This window comes from Glandiceps talaboti, chromosome 20, assembly GCF_964340395.1.
Source record: "Glandiceps talaboti chromosome 20, keGlaTala1.1, whole genome shotgun sequence".
Taxonomy (NCBI): Eukaryota; Metazoa; Hemichordata; class Enteropneusta; family Spengelidae; genus Glandiceps; species Glandiceps talaboti.
The window spans coordinates 9,874,426-9,896,362 of record NC_135568.1 but is presented as its reverse complement, the minus strand read 5'-3'; the positions used below and the strand labels follow the sequence as shown (position 1 = coordinate 9,896,362).

At 35.8% G+C, this 21,937-nt stretch overlaps 1 protein-coding gene across 3 annotated transcripts in view; it reads left to right on the top strand.

Moving 5' to 3' along the window:
* Positions 1-516: 516 nt before the first annotated feature.
* The window catches only part of LOC144450495 (transcription factor Sp3-like), a 45,175-nt gene continuing 23,754 nt past the window's right edge, over positions 517-21,937 (top strand). For all 3 annotated transcript variants that reach the window (XM_078141131.1, XM_078141132.1, XM_078141130.1), the window contains exons 1-2: positions 517-676; positions 792-1,827. In XM_078141131.1, the coding sequence (XP_077997257.1) occupies positions 614-676; positions 792-1,827 (1,099 nt within the window). In that variant the 5' untranslated portion in view covers positions 517-613. The remainder of the gene's footprint in view (positions 677-791; positions 1,828-21,937) is intronic.

The following is a 21,937-nucleotide window of genomic DNA, read 5'->3' as shown; positions in this document are numbered from 1 at the left end:
TACTCCCCAACTATGTTCTCTTGGAAAACACACAACTTTTGACACATAATTTCCTCTAGAAATTTAAATAAAACAAATTGAGAATTATTTTAACAATATTTATCAATTATGTAACGTGCTTTGGAATTGTTTTCATGTACTATTTTTGGACGCGACTTCAAACAAGAGGGATGTATGGCAAGAAATGGAGAACTAGAAACCTCGGCGGCTTTTTCCTTTGAAGTTGGCCTCTTTGTTCGGGCCCTGTCAATCAACCAACATCAATTAACGCCGATCATTTGAGCGTGACTCCTATTTCATAGCATATTCCTCCGCGAAAACGTTCAAAATTTCTTTAGGTGCTATAGTTGTTTCACAGACCAATAATTTTTTGATTCTTGTGAGTTTTTGTCTGAGATATACGCGAGAATTTTGAAGGTCACCGCGCGGATATGTTAGGGCGGATAACTCGTTAGGTTCGCGGAAGTATACACTATGTTCTAGGTTGTGCATCGGTTCGCAATGTGCAGCTGGTGTGTGTGTTTGTAAAAAATATTGCATTTTTTATTCATGTCTGTTTCAACGTTTTCCTCTTGTTCTCATCGCGCTGTATGAAGAAGGAAAATCTTCAAGAATGGCAACTTTGGCGATTAGCAGGCCAAATCACGATTATATTCAACCCGTAAATGCGTCACAGGTAATATGCGTAAATTTTCTTGTCGATTCTTTCATTCACATGTGCTTTTTGCTCTGTCCTAAACTTCCTGTATACACTAACTCACACCCACTTTTCGTAAACCCGCCCCTTATAGGACATCCAGCCTTCCCCGCTTGCCTTACTCGCCGCTACGTGCAGCAAGATCGGCCAAACCCCCGAAGAAACGGTCAATACGAGCACGACAACGACAGTCAAGTTGGTTGGACAAAATGCAGCCGTCGCTCAGGCCGAAGTGGTGACGACGAACCAAGGACTAGTGACAACGGCAGTGCAACAAACGCAACCAACAGTCGCCCCGACTGCCATACAAATCCAGTCGCCGCAAACTGCAGACGGGACATTATTGAAAAGTATAACTCCTGCAATTGCATTGCAGCAACCGCAAATAATAAGTGCTACGAGTGGTGCAAATACTATACAGTATAATGTCATACCACAGTATCAAACAGTGGACGCATCTGCAGCAGCAAGCGCTGCGAGTGCAACGATGCAAGTTGCTCCTGACGGAACAGCATACTACACACAACTTCCAACAGGATCAAATCAAACAATCATCAGAACTGCAGCAAACGTGGCCAACCTAGGCAATTTGACAAACTTAACTGTTCAAAACATTGGAGGGGTTCCTCATGTAATCGCATCGCAGCCATTAACCCTTGCGATTGCTCCTTCGTCAGTGACAACAACGGCTGGAAACATGATAAACTCGGGAACAGTCACCGTTGCAAACCAAAATCAAGGAACGATTGTAACCCAAGCCCAAACACAGCAGCAGGCTGCTCAATTAAATGCGTTAAATGCCATGAACATGAACACCTTAACATTGCAAACAACACCAGACGGACAAACAGTAATACAACAACCATGGATAACAGCGGTTCGTACACCAGGAGGGATGAACTGGCAACCCGTTCAAGTACAGGGAGTTCCAGCGGGTACTATCTCATCTACACAGCCACAACAAATCATCGCAGCCGCAGCAAATTCCGTCGGAGTTGCCCCCACCGTAAATGTTGCAACTTTACCGACTTACAATGCAAATGGTACGATCAACGCCACCCAGGTCTCCCCTCTGAGTCCCCTGTCAACGGTCAATGTGAATGCATTACAGGCAGCAGGAATAACAGTCGGTAGGTTTTTAACATTTTATTATTTTCACTGTTGCAATTTCACCGTAAAAGCAAAGAATAACAATAATAATAACACACTCACTCAATCACACACACCATGGATCTCTCCGGACTCTGCTGGTGAGATAAATTATATCTAAAAAATATTTGTTTTATTTCAAATTGTTTTCATGTAGTAATATAACTAGAACGCCATATTCTGGCATCATGTGGTTCTTTGTCCCAAACCATACCGACGCCCCCGTCCTATCGCATAGTCAAAATGAGGGAACATATTTTTTTTGTTTCTAATCAAAACATTGTCACTTTTTTAAAGCGCAATGGTCTAATATTGAGTGGTCACAAAAAAAATGAAACATGTACATGATCTAATGGTGTAGAGAAAACCATTCCCTTATGGTGGTACCCATACACTTTTGTTTTGAAAAAACCGCAAAACTCATGGACATTTTTGAGACCCTTTGTTCTAGGGTGTCAGCTATTTTGTACAAGTTAGTACAAATTTATGCAGAATTACAATTACCCCTATGCCTTGTGAGTCGATTTTGACTGAAATCATCACATCAGGGTCCTAGGGTAATGGATTGTATGCCATGATACTTGAGATACACATTCCCCACTTGTTAGCTTCTAGGTTCAAATGTCAACTTCTTGGGGGAAAATTATGGAAAATAAACCAAAAAAAAATTGTTTTATATTTCCATCAAAAAGTTTTGGGACAGGCAATTTGAAATATGGATAGCAAAGTGTGGGATATGCAATACAACATAAAATTGTATATTAATGGATGGGTTATTTTTTTTTAGAAATTATAAAATATATTGAGAATATTATAATTGTGAAAATCTAAGTATGTAAAGGATATTGTATAAGTTAGGGAACGCAAGACGCGACTTTGATTCATATTAATAATGTGGATAATTTGTTGTATGTAGTTCAAAATTTATGCAATATGGAAGAAGAAAAAGCGTACAGTATAAGAGACAAAATACACCAAAAAAAGGTTATTGAGAATTGATAATGGCCTATCAAAAATATACTTCCCCAATATTGTTGGCGGTTAGCATCAAGAAGTTTCACATAAGTAGGTTTAGAGTTTGCCCGAGAGTTGAAATGTATGGATGTGTTTCAACCAATGGAATCATGCGTTTCTCATGTGTTTGGAGTGTTACATACTGTATGCATATCAAATTAGATACTGTATGATAGATCATATGAAATATGTGTTTCCAAAAGAAGTAACCACAAACATGTAGGAATTGAATTTAGTACGAGAGGGTGGAACAGTTTGAAAGTGTTGGGGGGGGGGGGGGGTTTACAGTGATGGAAAGAAACAAATTACAAATAAAAACATTTTTTATTTTTTACAAAAAAATGAGAACCTGCCTGTTTGTACTTGTAAAAGCAATTTACTGCTAAATCCCAGATAGGGCAGCACATGAAGCAATTCATCACATGATGTGAATCGCTTCACATATTGCTGATGAATTGCCTCATCAAATTTGGTCTTTATGAATACAATTTGCACTTATTAATAGCTATATACATATTCTGCAATAAATAGGCAGCTATAATTGTTTTTAAAAAAAGTAATAAAAATGATAAATATGTTGTAATGAAAACAAATGTTATGCTTGAAGTTGTAGTTTATTTTAATCATAGGTTTGTTTGGAAAATCGAAAAGCCCTGGAAACATTTTATTAAGATTAATCTGCTTATTAACTATCTGAAATAGCTTAAAAATTTGAACCAAGAGTTATAACTCTTTGATGAAATAAGTTTTGTACATAGTTTTGAAGAATTTCAATAGTTATGTTGAAATATTTACATATTTCATCATATGCTAACAGTAAAATCAGCAATAAAATCAATTATTGTAATATTGTACATTGGTAGCATAACTGATAAGCTAATTAATAATTGCTTAAGTAATATTGTATTTATCTTCTGTGTTTACTCACATGTCATTTCATGCCAGTTATGATGATGGAGGCAATATTAATTCAAACCAATGAAATAACAATCAATGAAATTATTATTTTTGGTTATTTCAAGCCAATTCTCACACATTACTCACGAATATCAGACATTGAATTTGAGGATATCATAATTAAAATTTTTGTGCTTACGAGTTCAAATTAAAAAAAAAAATCGTTAAATTTTAAAATCTTGCTTTCAAGAGGATAACGATAAGTAAGGCTATCATTTGTGTGGACATTAACATTACTGAATTCGATCCTGCTCCATAAACACCAACTAGGGGGGTCATCTCCCCCAGGCACCAACCTGTGAGATCAAGTAATCCAGAGCTCTGTTTACCATCCAGTGGGTAGCAACAAACCCCATTGATGCAATTGTAGAGACTGTAGTGTACATGTATATGAATTTTACAAACTAAAGTTCAATTTTCAGCTCAGAATTTATGGATTCACTGAGATGTGAAATAAGGGGAAAATGTCTCAATATGTATTGTACAATGTAAAAGTGGGCATTGATCTGTTAAGAGGAAGTAGGGTTATGGGGAAAATATCCCAAATGTGAACAAAGCCATCGATTAAATTTTGAAGATATGGAAAAATTTTGACTCAGAGAGAAACATGTCAAAGGAGGTACTAATACTAGTAATAGTACTTTTGTCATCAGGAGAGATCATCATTATAACATGAACATCCAACATGTGAATGAGGTGATTTCAGTTATTGGACATAGAATTTTGGCCAGGAGAAACAATCGGAGGATATAATTGATATTTTTTTTGTTTTTAGGAAGAATTTTTTATGTATTTATTTATCTTTTTTAGGGGGGGGGGAGCGAGTTTGGATCTTTACTGGGAGAACATCCCATGTACGAATAAGGATATGTGATAAGAACGTCCCAAGATGTGAATATGGCAACTGATTCAATTACATGTATCAGATATAAAAGTTTAGGTCAGAGAGAGAATTAGTCTGTACGATGCAACATTTGTGTCATGCTATCAGCTACAGTACCGCTTGCATCATAGTCTAGAAGCATGGAAGGGCGTCGACATATCATAAGTCAAAGAGAAATCCTGAACATGTGATAGGGATACTGAAGGTTGAATTGTATGAGGATGGACCTGTGATTACTAAGTCTTGAATGAGGTTAAGGGGTAGTTGGGGAATTACAGAATGGTATGTGATGTGTACTTTGACCTAGCGATAGATTGGTGCTTGATACAGCCTTGTATTCAATCAGTTTCTCATGTAATAATTCACGAACTGGACAGCAAGTGACCTTTCACCTTTGTTGCTATGTAAGATAGTAAAAGTATTTTACTACTTAACAACAATCACCCTGCGACATTATAAATCATAACATAACTTTTTCAGTGATTATTTTTGACATTTTATTGTATTTTTGTGTGAAACTAGCACATCGTCTTCTGAAAATATTGCCCTGAAGTTGAATCGGGCAGTTTAGGATTTGGCCGTTATTTTGCATTGCTGTGTCTTTATCTGTGGTGTTAGTAAAGGGAGATAGTTATGATGTGCTGATAACGGACATGTCAGGCATATCAGAGACACAGCTTTGTTTTTACTACACAGAATGGCAAGTTGTTTAGATACTGTCCAAGTATGTGTGCAGTCGTCAATCACAATTTGTAAAATATGGGAGTAATTTGATAAACTTGTCCAGTGTGTTTTCATCGAATGACGTCATAGTTCTGTTGACATGTAGTAACCATAGCAGTTAATGAAGAACACCTCGCAACAAACTGAAATTATTTTCTGTGTTATCATGATTTTATTTTCAGCATTCATCCTACAAAAGCTTTGGAATAAAAACAAACAAACAAAAAGTAGTCCTGCTTGCAGACAGTAAAGTAGGATTTGATTCTGTCCAATGTTCATCTCTTCTGAGAATGGATGTACTAACAATCAGAATCGAGTCCCCAACAGTATGCCCGCTAAGCCAATTTGACGCCCCATTGACAAACACAATTTCTAGTGATGCACCCAAATTTGTTTTTCCCCGATCTCTTACTATGTGGTGATTCTCAAGAAATCATAGTATTTAACATTTTGACTCGCAACAACAAAATTTGGCTAGAGGGCTCACTAATCGACAATGTACTCGGACAGCAAGCAAGACTAAACCCAAAGATATCACACAACATAAAAAGAAAGAATTGAGAAATGAGAAATTGATGAAACTTGAGAGATTTTAATAAAATTTACTTTACAAAAAAGACAAAGGGTTTGTTTATATAAATATGAATTGACACATAGGTAATTCCCATTCAAGGTTATGATTTGATTGAATCAATTTTTCCATACGCACCAAAAGTTGTATTTCTAATCTCATGCATATTGTTTGCTTGTATATTGTGAGAATTTATTACTAAATTATCTACATACATTTGATAATTTTGTTAAAAAGGCATCAAAATTATCATAAGCAAATATCAAATTCACATTTTGAATGGTGAATTGTTTGTAAGAAGTGGTGGTAAATCTTTCCTCCACTTATGTATTATATAATTTATAAAATGCAGTCACTGTTTTATAAGGGTGGTGAGTAGGTAAAATTGACCCTTAGCAAAATTATGGTTCAAATTTAATTGACAGAAGTTTTGTACATTTTGTAATGTTTTCCTTCCGTTAGCGTGCTTCTAATATTAAATTAAAATTATCTAACACTTGTTGGCATTGATGTCAGAATTATATCAATCTATGCAATATATTTATATACGACAACGATGTACAATCCTTATGACGTTGATATTAATTTAAAGTGGTGTGTTATATATAGATTAAAATGTGGTTGATATGCATCAGTTTAATTGGTTACTATGGGGTTTTCACTCTCATTTAATCAGTCTCAGGATATCTCTGTAAGTGAGACAAAAATAATTATATATATATATATATATATATATATATATATATATATATATACACACACTAAGCAGTTTCATTTGAACATACAAACTACATATAAAATAAAATGACAAATTATACATATATATATATATATGTAGTTAATACATGTATACAGTTATAGTTATATATATATATAGTTATATATAGTTATATAGTTATATAATTTATATATTGTGTAAACATTGTATTTGACTACCAAATTAGCAGTGGTACAGGAACAGACTACTAAACATTGTATCTAGACTACCAAATTAGCTGTAGTCCAGGATACATAGACAAGGTGTACTAAACATTGTATCTAGACTACCAAATTCACAGTAGTCCAGGGCACACAGACTACCATACTAAACATTGTATCTAGACTACCAAATTAGCAGTAGTCCAGGGCATAGAGACAACTTCAGAAACATTGTATCTAGACTACCAAATTAGCAGTAGTCCAGGGCACAGCAACAACTTCAGAAACATTGTATCTAGACTACCAAATTAGCAGTAGTCCAGGGCACAGAGACAACTTCAGAAACATTGTATCTAGACTAGTACCACTTTATAAATTTGGTAGTCTTGATACAATGTATATCAAGTGACAGACCATTGGAAATCAATAGAAAACTGTAGTTAAAACAGTTCGCAAGGCTGAATCTGACTACCCAATGCGTAAGTTAAATTCTAACATGTACAAAGTCGTCCTTGTTATTCCATGGGACAATTCAAGAGTAGGTGATCAATTATAGTCACCATTGGGATAAGGTCGAATTCTCAATGTGACCGCTCGACAAAGAGAACAAGATGGAACATATTTTACAGTATTATTTGCATGTCTTTCTAACCCTCTCCCTTTTTTTGACCCCCAAAAAATCGTGAATATAAATATAGTGATGTATGTTTGTGTAGAAATGGTAACATTGTATGGAATGGATAATTTGTATGTACCTGTTACTGTCTGTTGGGAATGGGTGCAAACATGGCCGCAAACATGATCAGTGACAATCCGGGCTTTGTATTGAAAAGTGCTTCATCAGGGACTTTTTAACAGCACAATAGAGAATATACAAACAGTAAAAAATCTATGAATCATTCGTCTTCTAACCTAGTTCCTCAGTGTATAAACAGGCTTCCGGATTTTTACTCTGGAGCGAATCAGTATCTTTTACTTTGATGCATAAACGATACTTGTAGGGCAGAAAAACTGTCAAAAGTTTCAAGTTATTTGTGCTCGCATTGGCCAAAAAAAACGTGATAAATGTCGTAAAGTGAGGTGTTTGTGAAAGAAAGAAGTTAGAAATGTGTGTAATTCGTCAGAAAATTGTAATGTGAAAGGTTATCATAGGCAAAATGAACGAAAGGACGTCCGTGTTTGACACGGTGAGTAATCATGAAAGAACTACAGCAACAGGTCAACTGATGACATATTTCACTATTACGTTCTTCAAAAGTCTGTCTTTAGTTATTTTGTACAACATATTCAACAAAATCTGACTTTTTTTTCAATAATTCTTTTTTGAGGTATTGTGATTTGAGTGTTTTGAGTTATTGATATACACACAGACTAACAAAACTGTAAATTGTTTTCTCTGTCCAGGATGTCGTGCAGAAGTGTAGGGTGATATAAAACAGGCTGACTCAAATCTCATAAAATTAGATTTCAGAATTAAGAGTGATTTTGATAAAAATCTCAACTATATTAAAAATCGTTCGTAACAGAAAAATAATGAGCATTTCATCGGCTGTGCGTGTTTATCCAAACATAATTCTGATTACCAGTCAGACGTCCATATTATATATAAAAAAAACACAAAAGCAAATAGTCCAAACAACAGACTTTCCATAAGAAGGTAGTGTTGGATTTTTTCACTGAAACATTTGTTTACATTGTTCGTATGTTGCAGTTCTGTAATGCTGCGTGACGTGGCGATATTTCCCCCCAAAATTTCAAAAGTATTGGAAGTAACCTAAATTTGTCTCAATGTTGTGTAATTTCTCGTTTTTTTTGGCTAATGTGTTTAGCCCAGAAACTTTGGTCTTGGGCTTGACAATGATGTTCACTCTGTCGAGCCAAATAGCCATAGCTTAGAATCCAGTTATGTGGAGATTTTTAAGTCTCACCTTTCCCCCTACGCCTGGTGAGAACCAAGTATCCCCACACGGCTAGATTCTAGGCCAGATACATACTGTAGTCAAGTCTCTGGGCTAATGAATTTTAAATCAGGCAGTGTTTGGAGGCATTACAATGCTGTAATGTTGAGTGATGTTTACTTATTTTGCTCCTAAAATAATGAACCTAAATTTGCCTCAAAAGTGCACAATTTTGTGGCTTATTTGGTTAACTTTTTATCTTGGAATTAGTATGTTCTCAACAAATGCAAAGTTATGCGTTTACTTGGCATGACTAAACAAAAAGGGTGGGGACATCAGAACTGTACATGCACATTTGTATAAATTTGTGTTTTGTTATGGCCGCAGTATTGTGATATCACCCACCCTGAATAGCGTGGTCACACCCAGTAGGAGGACATATCAGATGCAGACAGCTGTAAATATGAAGTAGGCGACTCCACGGACGACAGACAACAAACAGCGTGTGAAAGTTGGCAGGCATCATGACTATGTTCATGTATGCCATAGTATTCAGACTCTCAATGCTTTTTCAGGGCATGTTGAAGCTTGATATTATGTATCCACACAAAGGAAATATGTTCACCTTTATAGCAATGCTTATTTGCATGCTTCACTCACTCACAAACTTCCAATTTTAATTGGAAAAAAAGTTTTAAAAAACGACTTTGTTCACTGTTGTATGCAAACACGTAACGTTTATTGACCACATTTCATAGATTATTGATCAATCACAATTCATATCAGCAAAGGAACGTTGTAAGAAATTGCCTTTTGTCGCATTATGTCAATTTCTGAGTGATATTTATCATCTGGCAAGCAGCCAATAGAATGTTTGTATTCAAAAGATACGATACAGCAGTGTCCATCAAGCCGAGAGACAAGCAAATCGACAGACAAGCAAATCGACAGACAATACTAGAACATGTAAAGGGGAGCTCTGGGAGTCCATTTGAAAGTAAATAAATCCACTTGATCGTTTTCAGGAATTGGCTAACAAGGTGGGCAGAATATTTATTAATCTTTGCACAACATGTAACGCTTTATCGGTCAATATTTTGAAACAACGAATTTTCTGAGTTTGATTTTCGTGAGTGATTGTTGAAGCATTTGGATACATTGTATGAAAAACAAAGAAAATAGTTGCAAGACCTTCGTTTCACATGATTCGAATTGTATTTGTTTTTGCTCATGATGACTGGCTTGAGAAGATTCAAGTTAATCCATTTTACGACGTCGGTTTACTAATAGTCATTGAAAATGGGTCAGTCTAGCGATGTTTTGAATGAAGTAGATTTGTAACACTTGTAAACATGTAAGAATCCACAAGATAAAAAAACAGCAGTACCTACTTTGATTTATACGACAGTTTTAGATTTGTTTTGCACCTGAATACTTTGTCTATTGGTTTGTTTTCTGTTAAGAACGTGTTTTCTGATAAGATTTGGAAACGTACTGCACAGAAAGGACATCTACGGCAGTACAGTGTTAACAATTAGATGATGTATACAGACCAGTACATTGGTAAATTGAATAAAAAAAGAAACACATACACACACAAACACAAAGGAATGTGGGAGAAAGGAAGAAAAGGCACACACAATAGTGGAAACTGGCTAGTTAAAACAAACTATGAACAAAATAACAATACTGTCGCCGTAAAAGAAATATCGGTATGCTAGGGTCAGAGACGCTCTTAACCTGTGCAATCGCATAATCAACTCTATGATGGTTTATATCTTGAGAGCTAACAGATAGTTCAGGGTTCGCACGGTCCTGGAAAACCCTGGAAAACCCTGGAATTTCAAACCCTCCCTGGAAAGCCCTGGAAAACCCTGGAAAAATGCGCCCTACCCCTGGAAAACCCTGGAAAATGATCATGTTCAATCGATCTATTAATATTGACGATCGTCATGTCTGTGCTCGAGCCACCCATTCATATGATTCTGAATCTCGTAAATGTGAAATCGCGAAAATATTTTCAAAGTCTTTCGCCACGCTGGGTGATGAATAAAAATTCACGCCGATTGAACCCAGACAGTCAAACGATCGTTCCACGAGACACTTTGCCCCACAGACCGTGCCTATTAGTTGAATGGGTGCCGCAGTGTTTCTTTCGATCTTGCATATATCAAGTTGTACTCCATACATCTCCCAGTCGTCATTTCAGGGACATGATATTGTAACAGTCCCGGCCGGGGTAACATGTACAGTAGGTCTGTTAACAAGATTATCGCGATCGTAACACTGTAGCGAGTATCAAAGCATCATCAACCTCGATTAGAAATTGTTACAAGTTCGGCGCACGAGCGTCGACTGATACTACAAGCTAGGCCTAGGGAAGTGCTGTTGAATTTCCGGGTTGTGGAAGTACGGTTGTGACTTTTATGTCGTCGATAAATGGGTATTTTTGTTACATGTTCTGAAAGAATAAACTGCTGTTTTATGTTGTCGGTACAGTAACATTCGTCAATGGTCAAGTTGAGTTGAAATCGCGATGTTCCGCAACTCATGGCATCCGTACATAAACATCGCGACGCAAGCGATGAATGTATTCATTTATTCATAGCTCAAAATTTCGTTACGTAAATGACATTTTTATTCAAAATTTTGAAGAAAAAAATATTTTAGGTGGCTTATAAATCTAGTAACATCAAACCATACAATAACGAGGACAAATTTTAGTTTTTGATTTATTTTTCTGGATATGTCAGTCTGAATTAGACTGACGAATGCTTCGACTCAATCTTACACGATCAATGCACCAGCTTGACGAAGCGGCTACTTAGTGGGGTAGGACAGAGGTTTCTCCGTTAATCTTAGCGTGTAAACGTGGTTTTGAAACCAATATCTTGCATAGTGTCGATTGTCTTTAAAATGTTTTGTGACATATGGGAACTGTTGTTGATTTTTCTCGTCCACATCAGACAATTAGATGTCATTGAAAACATATACTTTAGTGTCAACACCCCTGGAAAATGGCCAAAATCAATATGAATACCCCTGGAAAACTGACGAAAAACCCCTGGAAAGTCCTGGAATTTTGTTTTGCTTTAAGTGTACGAACCCTGTAGTTGAATATCTATCTATAAAAGATATAGACATCATTTAGAAATCATCTAAATTGATAAATTTTTGGAAAACATGCGAATGTTTGAAATTGAGATCTAACCAGCATTCATTTATTGCTGTATTGAAAGTAGTCAATTGTACGGATCGTGGCTTCCTGTTGGAAAATAACAGGTTCATGAATAATAAACTTTGTTATATAACATACAGTTAGGAAGACTAACAAAGAGATTGCATCAGGATGATTGTGGACATCAAAAAATTACTACTTTATGAGAGATAGACCTCTGAGATTTGAATTGATTAGGTTCTGTGACATTGATAATTAAAGTTAATTCTGGAGGAATACAGCGAACAGAAAGTGAGGGGACGTTATTTTTAGCATTACAAATCTGAACAACCCAATTACATTTGCTACTGCAAAGGAAAAAATATCTTAAGCCTCAAAAAAAATATTTCAAATTTTATCTATTTATTTATTTATTATAGATACTATATTTATTATAGACACTATTGCGTCATGAACACAAGACTTTACAGAAGTGAAACTATGATATCTATCGAGTTTTTAAGTCGCATGTTGAATGTCGGACAGCTTGTTGAAATACAACATAGAATCAAACAGGAAGTGAAAGTGTTCTTTTGTAAGGGATAGGAAAACTGTTTCCTCTCTCCATGATTAGTTGAAAAAAGGATTCCATGATCGTTTCAAGATTCATGAATTTTTCAAACTTTCTCCTGGAAATTTTTATTCTGATATTTCCGATAGTGGTAAACATCAATAATTATGATTATGATAATTATGTCATATTATTGGAGAAAAAATTGTAAAAACTGTCACATTTTCTTGTAGTATTTGTTGAACACACACTCTTGAATTTACTCCATCTTGTGAGAAAAAGGCTGTAAGTTTGTCTTTATAAGTAATGAATTCAGTTGAAACATGGCGACTATGAAAAGTGGACCCCATGTTACAGTCTTTCTTCCAAAATATGAAAATCTCATTTTAGACCAGTGGACGTAAAATGTACCCCAAACCAGAAATATTGAGAATGCACAGTTTAGGAGACCCCATTTTCGAATCTTGCACCCGAAATATGAAAATGCCATTTTCAACAAGCAGACATAAAACATACTCCAAAGTGAAATACAGGAACCACACACCTCCCTCCCTCCCAGTGGATTGAGTTTATTTAATGGATGTCCAATGAAATGCTGATTTGCTAGTCATGTGACCTGCCTGTCTGTTCTTCATTGAATGTGATATTGTCAGTTGTTTTGTGTCTAATATTAGTAACAGTATATCCGTATGTTAGACCTACGATTTCACTTCCTCTCAGCCTGTAGCAAGAACTCCAGTACAAATACAGTCACTGACAATTATCCCTAGCACGTGTTTGAAATAAACTGAATTTGGCAAGAAAAATTCAATTTTCAAGATTCAATATTGTTTTACCGTTGTCTTGTTTCTCGTTCTCATCTCATTTTCGTTCACAACAGCAAAGTTCAGATAAGATAAGAAATTCTTTGTTTTCCTGACCTGCATGGATGTATGTTCTCTTTCCCCAGCGATGTTTGTACAAATTTCATCAAACTATCACAGGAGTATTCTGACCGACATTTTGTTTGTTTTTGGGTCGATGCAATATTTTTCAAAAATAAAAACAATGAAAAAAGAAAATGAAATAAAATCCTGATCTACCTACCTTATTTTCTGAGGCTATGTTATTAAAAACACGTGATTATTTATTTTTTTCGTCTGTTGTCTTTGTATTACAAAAACAGGATTGGGTTTTTGAATACAGGTAGGCCAGAGATATTTATAGTGTTCATCAACAACAAAATGAATTTGGGACCATATGTTTTATTCAGAACTCTCTGAACAATAATTTGTTTATTATTTCATGTTCATTACAACAACAATAGGGGTGGGGGGCACAGCTTTCTTCTTCATTGCCATCTTGCAAAGCCAATCAGCAAACAGCAAATCCCCACATCCCCATGATCAAAATGTGTCTGTCTGCACCATGTGTTTAATAATCCTTGCAAAGCCTAAAACAAAACATGACAGTTGAAAGGCAGCAACATTTCACATACACGGCATGATATGATTGGTGACTGGTTGAGTAGCCCACTCATCATTGTCCGCAAGTTGTCAGTTTCAGGGCTTGTTGCTATCATATGTTTCTGATTGGTGTAAGCCTTCAGCTCAATATTGAAATATGATCTTTTGCCCAAGTCAAACAAACTATAAATAAATGGGCACTTGGTAGGATAGAAGTTGCTATGTGAAGGATTGAATCCTGGGAGTATACAGAGACTGCAATAGATTGTGTACTTGCCATGGAGTTCAAATAGAAAAGGTCGCTGTGCTATTATAGCATGATGACAGAGGTAATAATTGTACAAACTAATGACAAATAGTAATATTTTGTTGATGTTATTGCATTCATTATTGTTGCTTTAAGCTGAAGCCCACGTTGATCACCTCATGTTGTTCCGAAGAAAACACATTGAGAGACAGACACAGACCTAGACACCATAGACACTGACATATGAACACACAGACATGGACAGACTATATATCAATAGAGACTTGTATACACACACACACACACACACACACACACACACACACACACACACACATTTAATTTATATACGTCTGTGAACAGACCTGTGCAAACTCATCAGACACTGAGACAGACACGTACATGTACTTAGACAGATCAGTGAACATAGACACACACACACACACACACACACACACACACACACACACACACACACATAGACAACACATCGACAGATAGATATATACCTAGACAGATAGTGAGATTTATGAACAGACATGCTCACAGACAATACATCAACACACCTAAATAGACCTGTGAACACATATGGTGACACCACATCCACAGCCGTACACATACCTAGACAGATATGTGAACAGACATGCACACACAGACACCACATGAACTGACTGGGAACAGACATGCACACACAAGTACAACACATCAACAGGCATGCTAGACAGATCTGTGACCACACATGCACACAGACACAGCCACACACAGAGACACACACACATATACTTGGCACCCCATCCCAATATATTTGAAGCATGCCTGTGTGTTGCCTCACTAAATTAAGACGTACATGGACTATTAGTGTTAACATAATCTGAACCTCAGCATGTCTGTCATTACATGCAATAGATAGCAAAAAAATAATATTGAAACTTTAGTTGACACATGGTGAAACTACTATCATATTTCATGAACTGTACCCGTCTCGTATATCAATCTATTTCACATGTTGAATAATGAATTAAGTAGCACACCACCAAATTGTCAGTTTCAAATATACACATAATGAATTATACGTTGTTTGTCCATTTTGTGTCATAACCCTACTTGGAATATTAATAGCAGATGACATTCAAACATACGGGCAGAACTTGATCACATAAACATCACATCGAACAATGGGTACCCCTATAGGACACTGTTAATTACGCATATTTAATCATTAGCCTTATACAGGGCACAGAGAGAGAAAGACAGACAGACAGAGAGACAGGCACATACACATACAAGCCCTCTCCTTACCTGAATTGATTCAAAAGTGAATCAACTCAGTAAATTGGTCCCCATTAGAAAGCTGAGCAATAGATTTGCATCAATTCATTTTTGTGTTGATTTCACACAAATTTACCTTGAATCGGTTCAAAGCCTGCCACCTGAGATGGTTTCGCACCAATTCAGCTAACACTTATCTTAGTTTTAATTTGATTTTAAAAAAGATTCCATGTGGTGATAGGGATAGACAGACATAGAGACAGGCAGAGTCAGTACAGAAACTCTAGCCTTGCTGTGTAGCCTAGTACTGTACATACATGTAGATTTTAGCCATAAATTAGCCAAATATACTGACTTTGGCTGTTTATGTAGTATGGTGATTTTTAGATGTGTGAGACAGGCAGCCATACAGTAGTACTGCCCAATGTTGCCATCCAAGACTGCCTTCACAATAGTGGTTTATATGTATGAAAAGACATAACCAGCAGCTGGACTGAAAGGTTCATCATATCAATGGCTATTGTTTGGAGATGTCAATTGTCTGTGGTAAGCGGAGACACTGTTGCTCTCTTGTTTAGAGGAAATGGTGTCTCACAACACCGTCTCATACCAGTGGCTTCATCAAAGTTCTTTAGTTTCCAACGGCTTCATCAAAGTTCTTTAGTTTCCAGTTGACACTTTGATGAGTAGATGTCATTGTCTGCTGAACAAAATAGAAACACTCCGTTGTAAGTTGAGACACAGTTGCTTATATGACAGGAAATAGTCTGTGTATGTCTCACACCAGTACATTCAGAGTTCAAAAGTTCCCTTCCTCCCTTGGCATGTAGAGCATGAGCAGTTAATGCATTTCCTTAAAGCCAGACTGACCTACAACTGTGGACACCAGCCTGATGACAATGGAATCTAAATGTACAAACAGGGAAAGCAAACAACTACTGTACATTGATTAATATCACTAGGCACAGCATGGACGTACAGAGACCTGTATTACATTCCATTTCATTTGAAAAGAACTGTTTTATGGCCACTTTACATAATAGTTCATGTTCACAACCAAATTTCCAGTTCCCTGGCATTTCATATACATGCAAAGCTGCTCTTATCAAACCATGGTGTATAATTCAAGTCTCTGCTGTTACAACATGCTGTGCCAAGTGTTATTAATCCAATTCATTTGTTTACTTTCCCTGTTGGTCACAGGTTCTGTTCGTCAACGGTCTGAAGTCCACAGTTGTATATCTGTCCAAGGCATGTCCTCACAATATGTGTGTTGTTTGACATCCTGTACAACTGTTGTGAATTTTCAAAATTGTTCTATCTGTAGACAAAACTTGAACGGAAATATTGAAAATTTGACTCGCCTTGTTATCTAAAAATATCTCTAAAAGTTGTTCACAGTACGTGCCATCATGATATTTGCTTTCAAAATTGCAATTGGATATTCTGAATTTTTACAAACGTTTGTGTACAAAACATCTAAAGTTATTGAAAATTCTGACCATCCGTGCTATGTGAAAATATGCCAGCAATGCCATTGTAGTTAAACATAAACCCAGGGGTTTCAATCCCAGGTTCTGGCATTAGTGTTATCTTTTCAGTGGACCCACAAGGATTTACATTGTAAATAGGATTATTCTTTCGTTCTGGACGATATTTTTTGTAGCTCTACCAGACAACTTTTTTTTTTTACATAAAAATTATAATCCTAGTCCAAACTGTGCCTGTAAATCTAGCATTTTAATCCTGGGTTCCAGTATTAATCTTGTCAGTGGAACCTTGTGGATTAAAGATAGCATTATTCTTTTGTTCTGGGTCAAATGTTTGTCTGGGTCTGCCAGACGACTAATTTTTATGCCTAAATCCAAAATTGGCCTTTATCAAGGAATGTACACAACATAACATTGAGTCTTTCAGTTTTTATCTTTCCTGTATAACAATAGATTACAAATTAAAAGCAGTTCTTGCTGCAAATGGAACATTTTGTGCGAGATATAATACCTTTAATTGTAATATCGTACAACCCTGAACAGTATTGCATCACCTGTGGGTAAACACATTTGTGTAGCAGTACACATAGTATGGTACAATATATCCAATCAAATTGAGTTTTGGGTCCAAACCCAAAAATGAGCACCCCAATGAAACGTAATTTCAACTTATTACTACAGGTAGACTGCTGAGTGATATGCATAATGTCAAATTATTGGTATTCTGATCGGAAAAATAATACTCATTTAGCTACAGTTAATGTATATGGAAGACACAGGTCACATTTTTTTGTCTGTATTGATTATTTCAGAGTTTATGTAGCTGATGAGAGATAACTATTTAATATTTGTGTTTGATTTTGATTGCTTGGTGCCGTGAGGGATGAATTTTTGCCTGGAAAATATCTGAATTATAGATTATTGTTGTCTTTTGAGACTTGCGTCAAACTGTCGGACTTGTGACGAATTTGTATCTGGAGACAACTCGGTTTTGATAATTTATACAAAACGGCATAATAGGTGTGCAGATAGCGTAGGAACCGTTGTGACGATACTAAATGAATCTTTGAATCTGTATATAAGCTGAGCAAAGGAAGGCTTTAAAGGACTCGTAATATACACCTCCAGGTTATTCATGAAATTGTTTCTTTTTGTCGAAATAAGGTGATTGGGGGAGAATGCATCGATGATGTGTGAAAAACGGATGACATGTGTAACACAGGTATACTTTTGATGGGTAATATCCAATACCCCAGTAAATAGGGGGTCATTAATATTGCAAAGAGTCATCATTGAAGTTGTTGACACCTTTTCCAATACCGGAGGAAGACTTCTGAATGCATCGTGGATGATGTGATGTGTGTATTGTTAGGAAAAGAATAGAAATTTGATGTACATTGCTGTCAGAATTCTACAATGCTAGTTCAGTGTTTTTGTTAAAGGTGGTAAGTAGGTGAAATTTACTTGTGTTCCCAAGGTATTTTGCAAGTTTTCCTTTCCATAGTTATTGTACAAAGGTATTGAAATCTATTCAAGTCATTACCAGACTGGGGTTCCTCCATCAAAATTATGGTACAAGGTATGGAAATATGTGCAAATTTTATCTGCTTTTCCCTCTGTTACCAGGGTTCACCACTAAAATTATGGTACATGGTATATGTATGTGTGCAAGTTTGTCAGATTTCCATCCCCCCCCCCCCTCCCTTTCCTAAATCTTTGCATAACATTGACTTGTTTGTTGATTTAATATTTAATCTGTTGATTCCCTACATGTTATAATGTTTCATTTGCCTCAGTCAAAACAGTGAAAATTTGTTTGAATATTGATTTCTAGAAAGCTTTACATAAATTACAAGAACCTTGTGCCAAAACAGAATATTATTGAATCTATTTAAGCAACAGTATTTGTAATGTCGAAAAATTTACAGTAGAGTTGGAAATTTCTGTGAAGTTGTCAGTTTGGTCGTCGTTACTTTAAAGTTTAAGTGAAATTTTTGAACAAAAAATTATGCATGCGTATGAAACAACATTTACTGCATTCCTTTATATTGTATTTATATTCAATATGTGGGCTTTTAAAATAAAAATAAATTGCCAATCACAACAAAAATATTACAAGCATTGTATAAATTGACAAATTTTTGCGCTGTTTGAGGTAATTTTGTTGTCAGTTGCAAAAATTTCAACGTTGACCCCTGTGATTTGTTTTTCCGTTTCCTTAATTTTACTGTGCACACAGAGTAATGTTGTGAAGTCTGTTTTTATGAGAACATACAATTTTGATAGTGTCTACTATCTGTAACACACCTTTTGAAGGTATATATGTCTGTAATCAGTGCCAAATTGAGATTTTCATTTCATGTGTTTGAGTTTATTGTATAATTTGATAACAAAAGTAATGTTGTGAAGTCTAGTTTTGGAACGTATGGAATCTAGTAAAGACATTTACTGTAATGTGTAATCTTTGAAATCGGTCTTTAAATCCGATTTTCATTTCGTGAGTTTGAGTTTATCTTTATCAGGAAGAATTTAATCATAATCTGAATAACTAAATGAAATTATTACTGTTGAATTTTGATGGCGAGATTAGAAAAAAAAAAAACTGAACAAAATAATAAGCCACACAAAATTTGAGAATACTAAATTTTTGTCAGAAACAGATTAGCTTTTTTCCTAATTTTTTTTTTTTTTTTACACAGTAGTTTAACAGATACCTGAAATGTACATAACCATACCCTTTCTTTGCCTGCAGTGATAGCGTAGATGGACTCGCATTTCCGGCAGTGTATTGATTTTTAAAAAAAATAAATGAATAAAGCATGTTCTGTTTTGGATTGAGACCCTAAGGGTAGGCATTTTATTATCGGGATATAATTATTCTGTCTTTATGTTACTCTGTGATCTTTAATTTATGCCATTTGAACGGAGATGTCACGCATACGGAGATGACCGAAATTCAAGTTCTTTTGCAGATGAACTGAATTTCAAGTTGGTGTAAAGAGAAATTCAAGTTGGTTTATCTGCAGATAAGGAATTTCAAATCTGGTGACATTAAGCCATTTTCATTTCTTGAAGCGTGCAGTGTTCTTTTTGTCACGATGACTAATAGCCGTGAATGTACTGTTCGCTACAATTGCTAATTTTCAGTTAATATGGACGTCTTCTTGAGCTAATCTGCGTGTAATTGGACTAATTGATATAATTACGCTACTTATCTCATCGTTAACGGAAAGACAACAATTGGCCGCCACAAAGCAGTGTCCATTTGGTGAATGAACTATGCCATTTTGACCAGCAACTCTTGTTTATAATGCACAATAATCCTTCAGTTGTACCTGTTGTCTGCCTACTTTTTGATCCCGTTTTTTTTTTAATTACTCGGTTGAAGAAATGGCAATCATGCTAATAGAGTAAAAATTATGTTGAGAATCGGTTCTTTATGTTGCGGGTTTTTCAAACCTTTATAAGAAGAGATATGGCAGTTTGTTAAAAGATTAGTGTGTTTGTACTCAAGTGGCAGAAATGGGGAAATGTGGTTTATTTGGATACTGTCGTACATTTAGCGTTTTTCTGAAGGAATGGGGGGGGGGGGTTATACTATTTGTAACAAGTTTTAGTGTGTATTACAGTATAATAATAATAATAATAATGTTGGTTTCTTATATAGCGCTTTCCCACTCCGTGCTCAAAGCGCTTTACAATTATTACCCCTGGCTCGGATCAGAACAGCACAACGGCCCTTTTAGTCTTCCTCAACTCCCCGGGGAGCATACAATCCATTGCAGCCATTTAAGCGCATAGGATTAAAGCCTTCACATTGCAACCTACATCCTACCAGGTCCCCAGTTATACAGCTGGGTTGACTGAGGCACAGTCGTGGTTCAAATCTTGCCCAAGGACTTTAGCCACTCAGAAACAAACAGCAGGCAGCGACGGGGCTCGAACCTGCAACCTGTAGATTCCAAGCCGGTCACGCTAACCATTCACCCATCATGACTCCATATATCGGTACACTCACCGTACATAGTGTTATCGTGGCAAGCAGATAAAATCTTTCGGGGTTCTGCAGTAAGTTCACCAAGCTTCCTAAACAAAATTATGGTAGATTGTATTGGGAACTTTATGCAACTTAAAATATTAAAGTGGCCATTTGGACAAGAAATAAGTATTTATTTTGGATTTTTTAATTTATAAAACAATTTTATCATGGCGTCCTACTTGAAAAACCAATGTGAAACGACATACACCAAGTCTGTGTTTGTAACTCAAAATATTGCAAAAAGCTAAAAAAAAAGGTGTGAGAAGTTTGTTATCGTATGCACAATAACAAACATTTTTACACATTTATTAATCATTTTCAATATATTGAGTTACAAACAAGTACTTGGGATATGTTTCACATTGATTTTTCAAGTAGGAAGCCATGATAAAATTGTTTTATAAATTAAAAATCCAAAATAAATACCCAATCCTCATCCATATGGCCATTTTAACAAATAACTGAACAATCATGTATTTAAAAATTCAGTTCATTTTATTGCTCCTATAAAAGCACTGAATATGTATGAAGAACTTGAATATAATTGAGAGGGGTTATTTTTGGTCGCATGCATCTAAAAATAACCCATCACGAAAGGTTTTTTTTTTGTCAGGATAATGTATCAACTATTGTGTGCTAACTGAAATTCACTAAATTATATTCCCCAAACAAGTGATGTATGGTTTGTGAAAGCACAGGTTTGTGAAAGGAATCCTTCTGAAATGGCAGCAGGATTACGTTGTATATTTATGGATTTGTACCATGACTAATAGGATTTACTCTGTTCTATGATATTTGGTTCGGTTTTTATAAAAAAAAAGCTAAAAACATATGTATATGTGTTATGGAGCACTGTGACCCTAAGTTACAAAAACCTACCTGTAAAGGAGTCTTTGTGTTTGCCTCTAC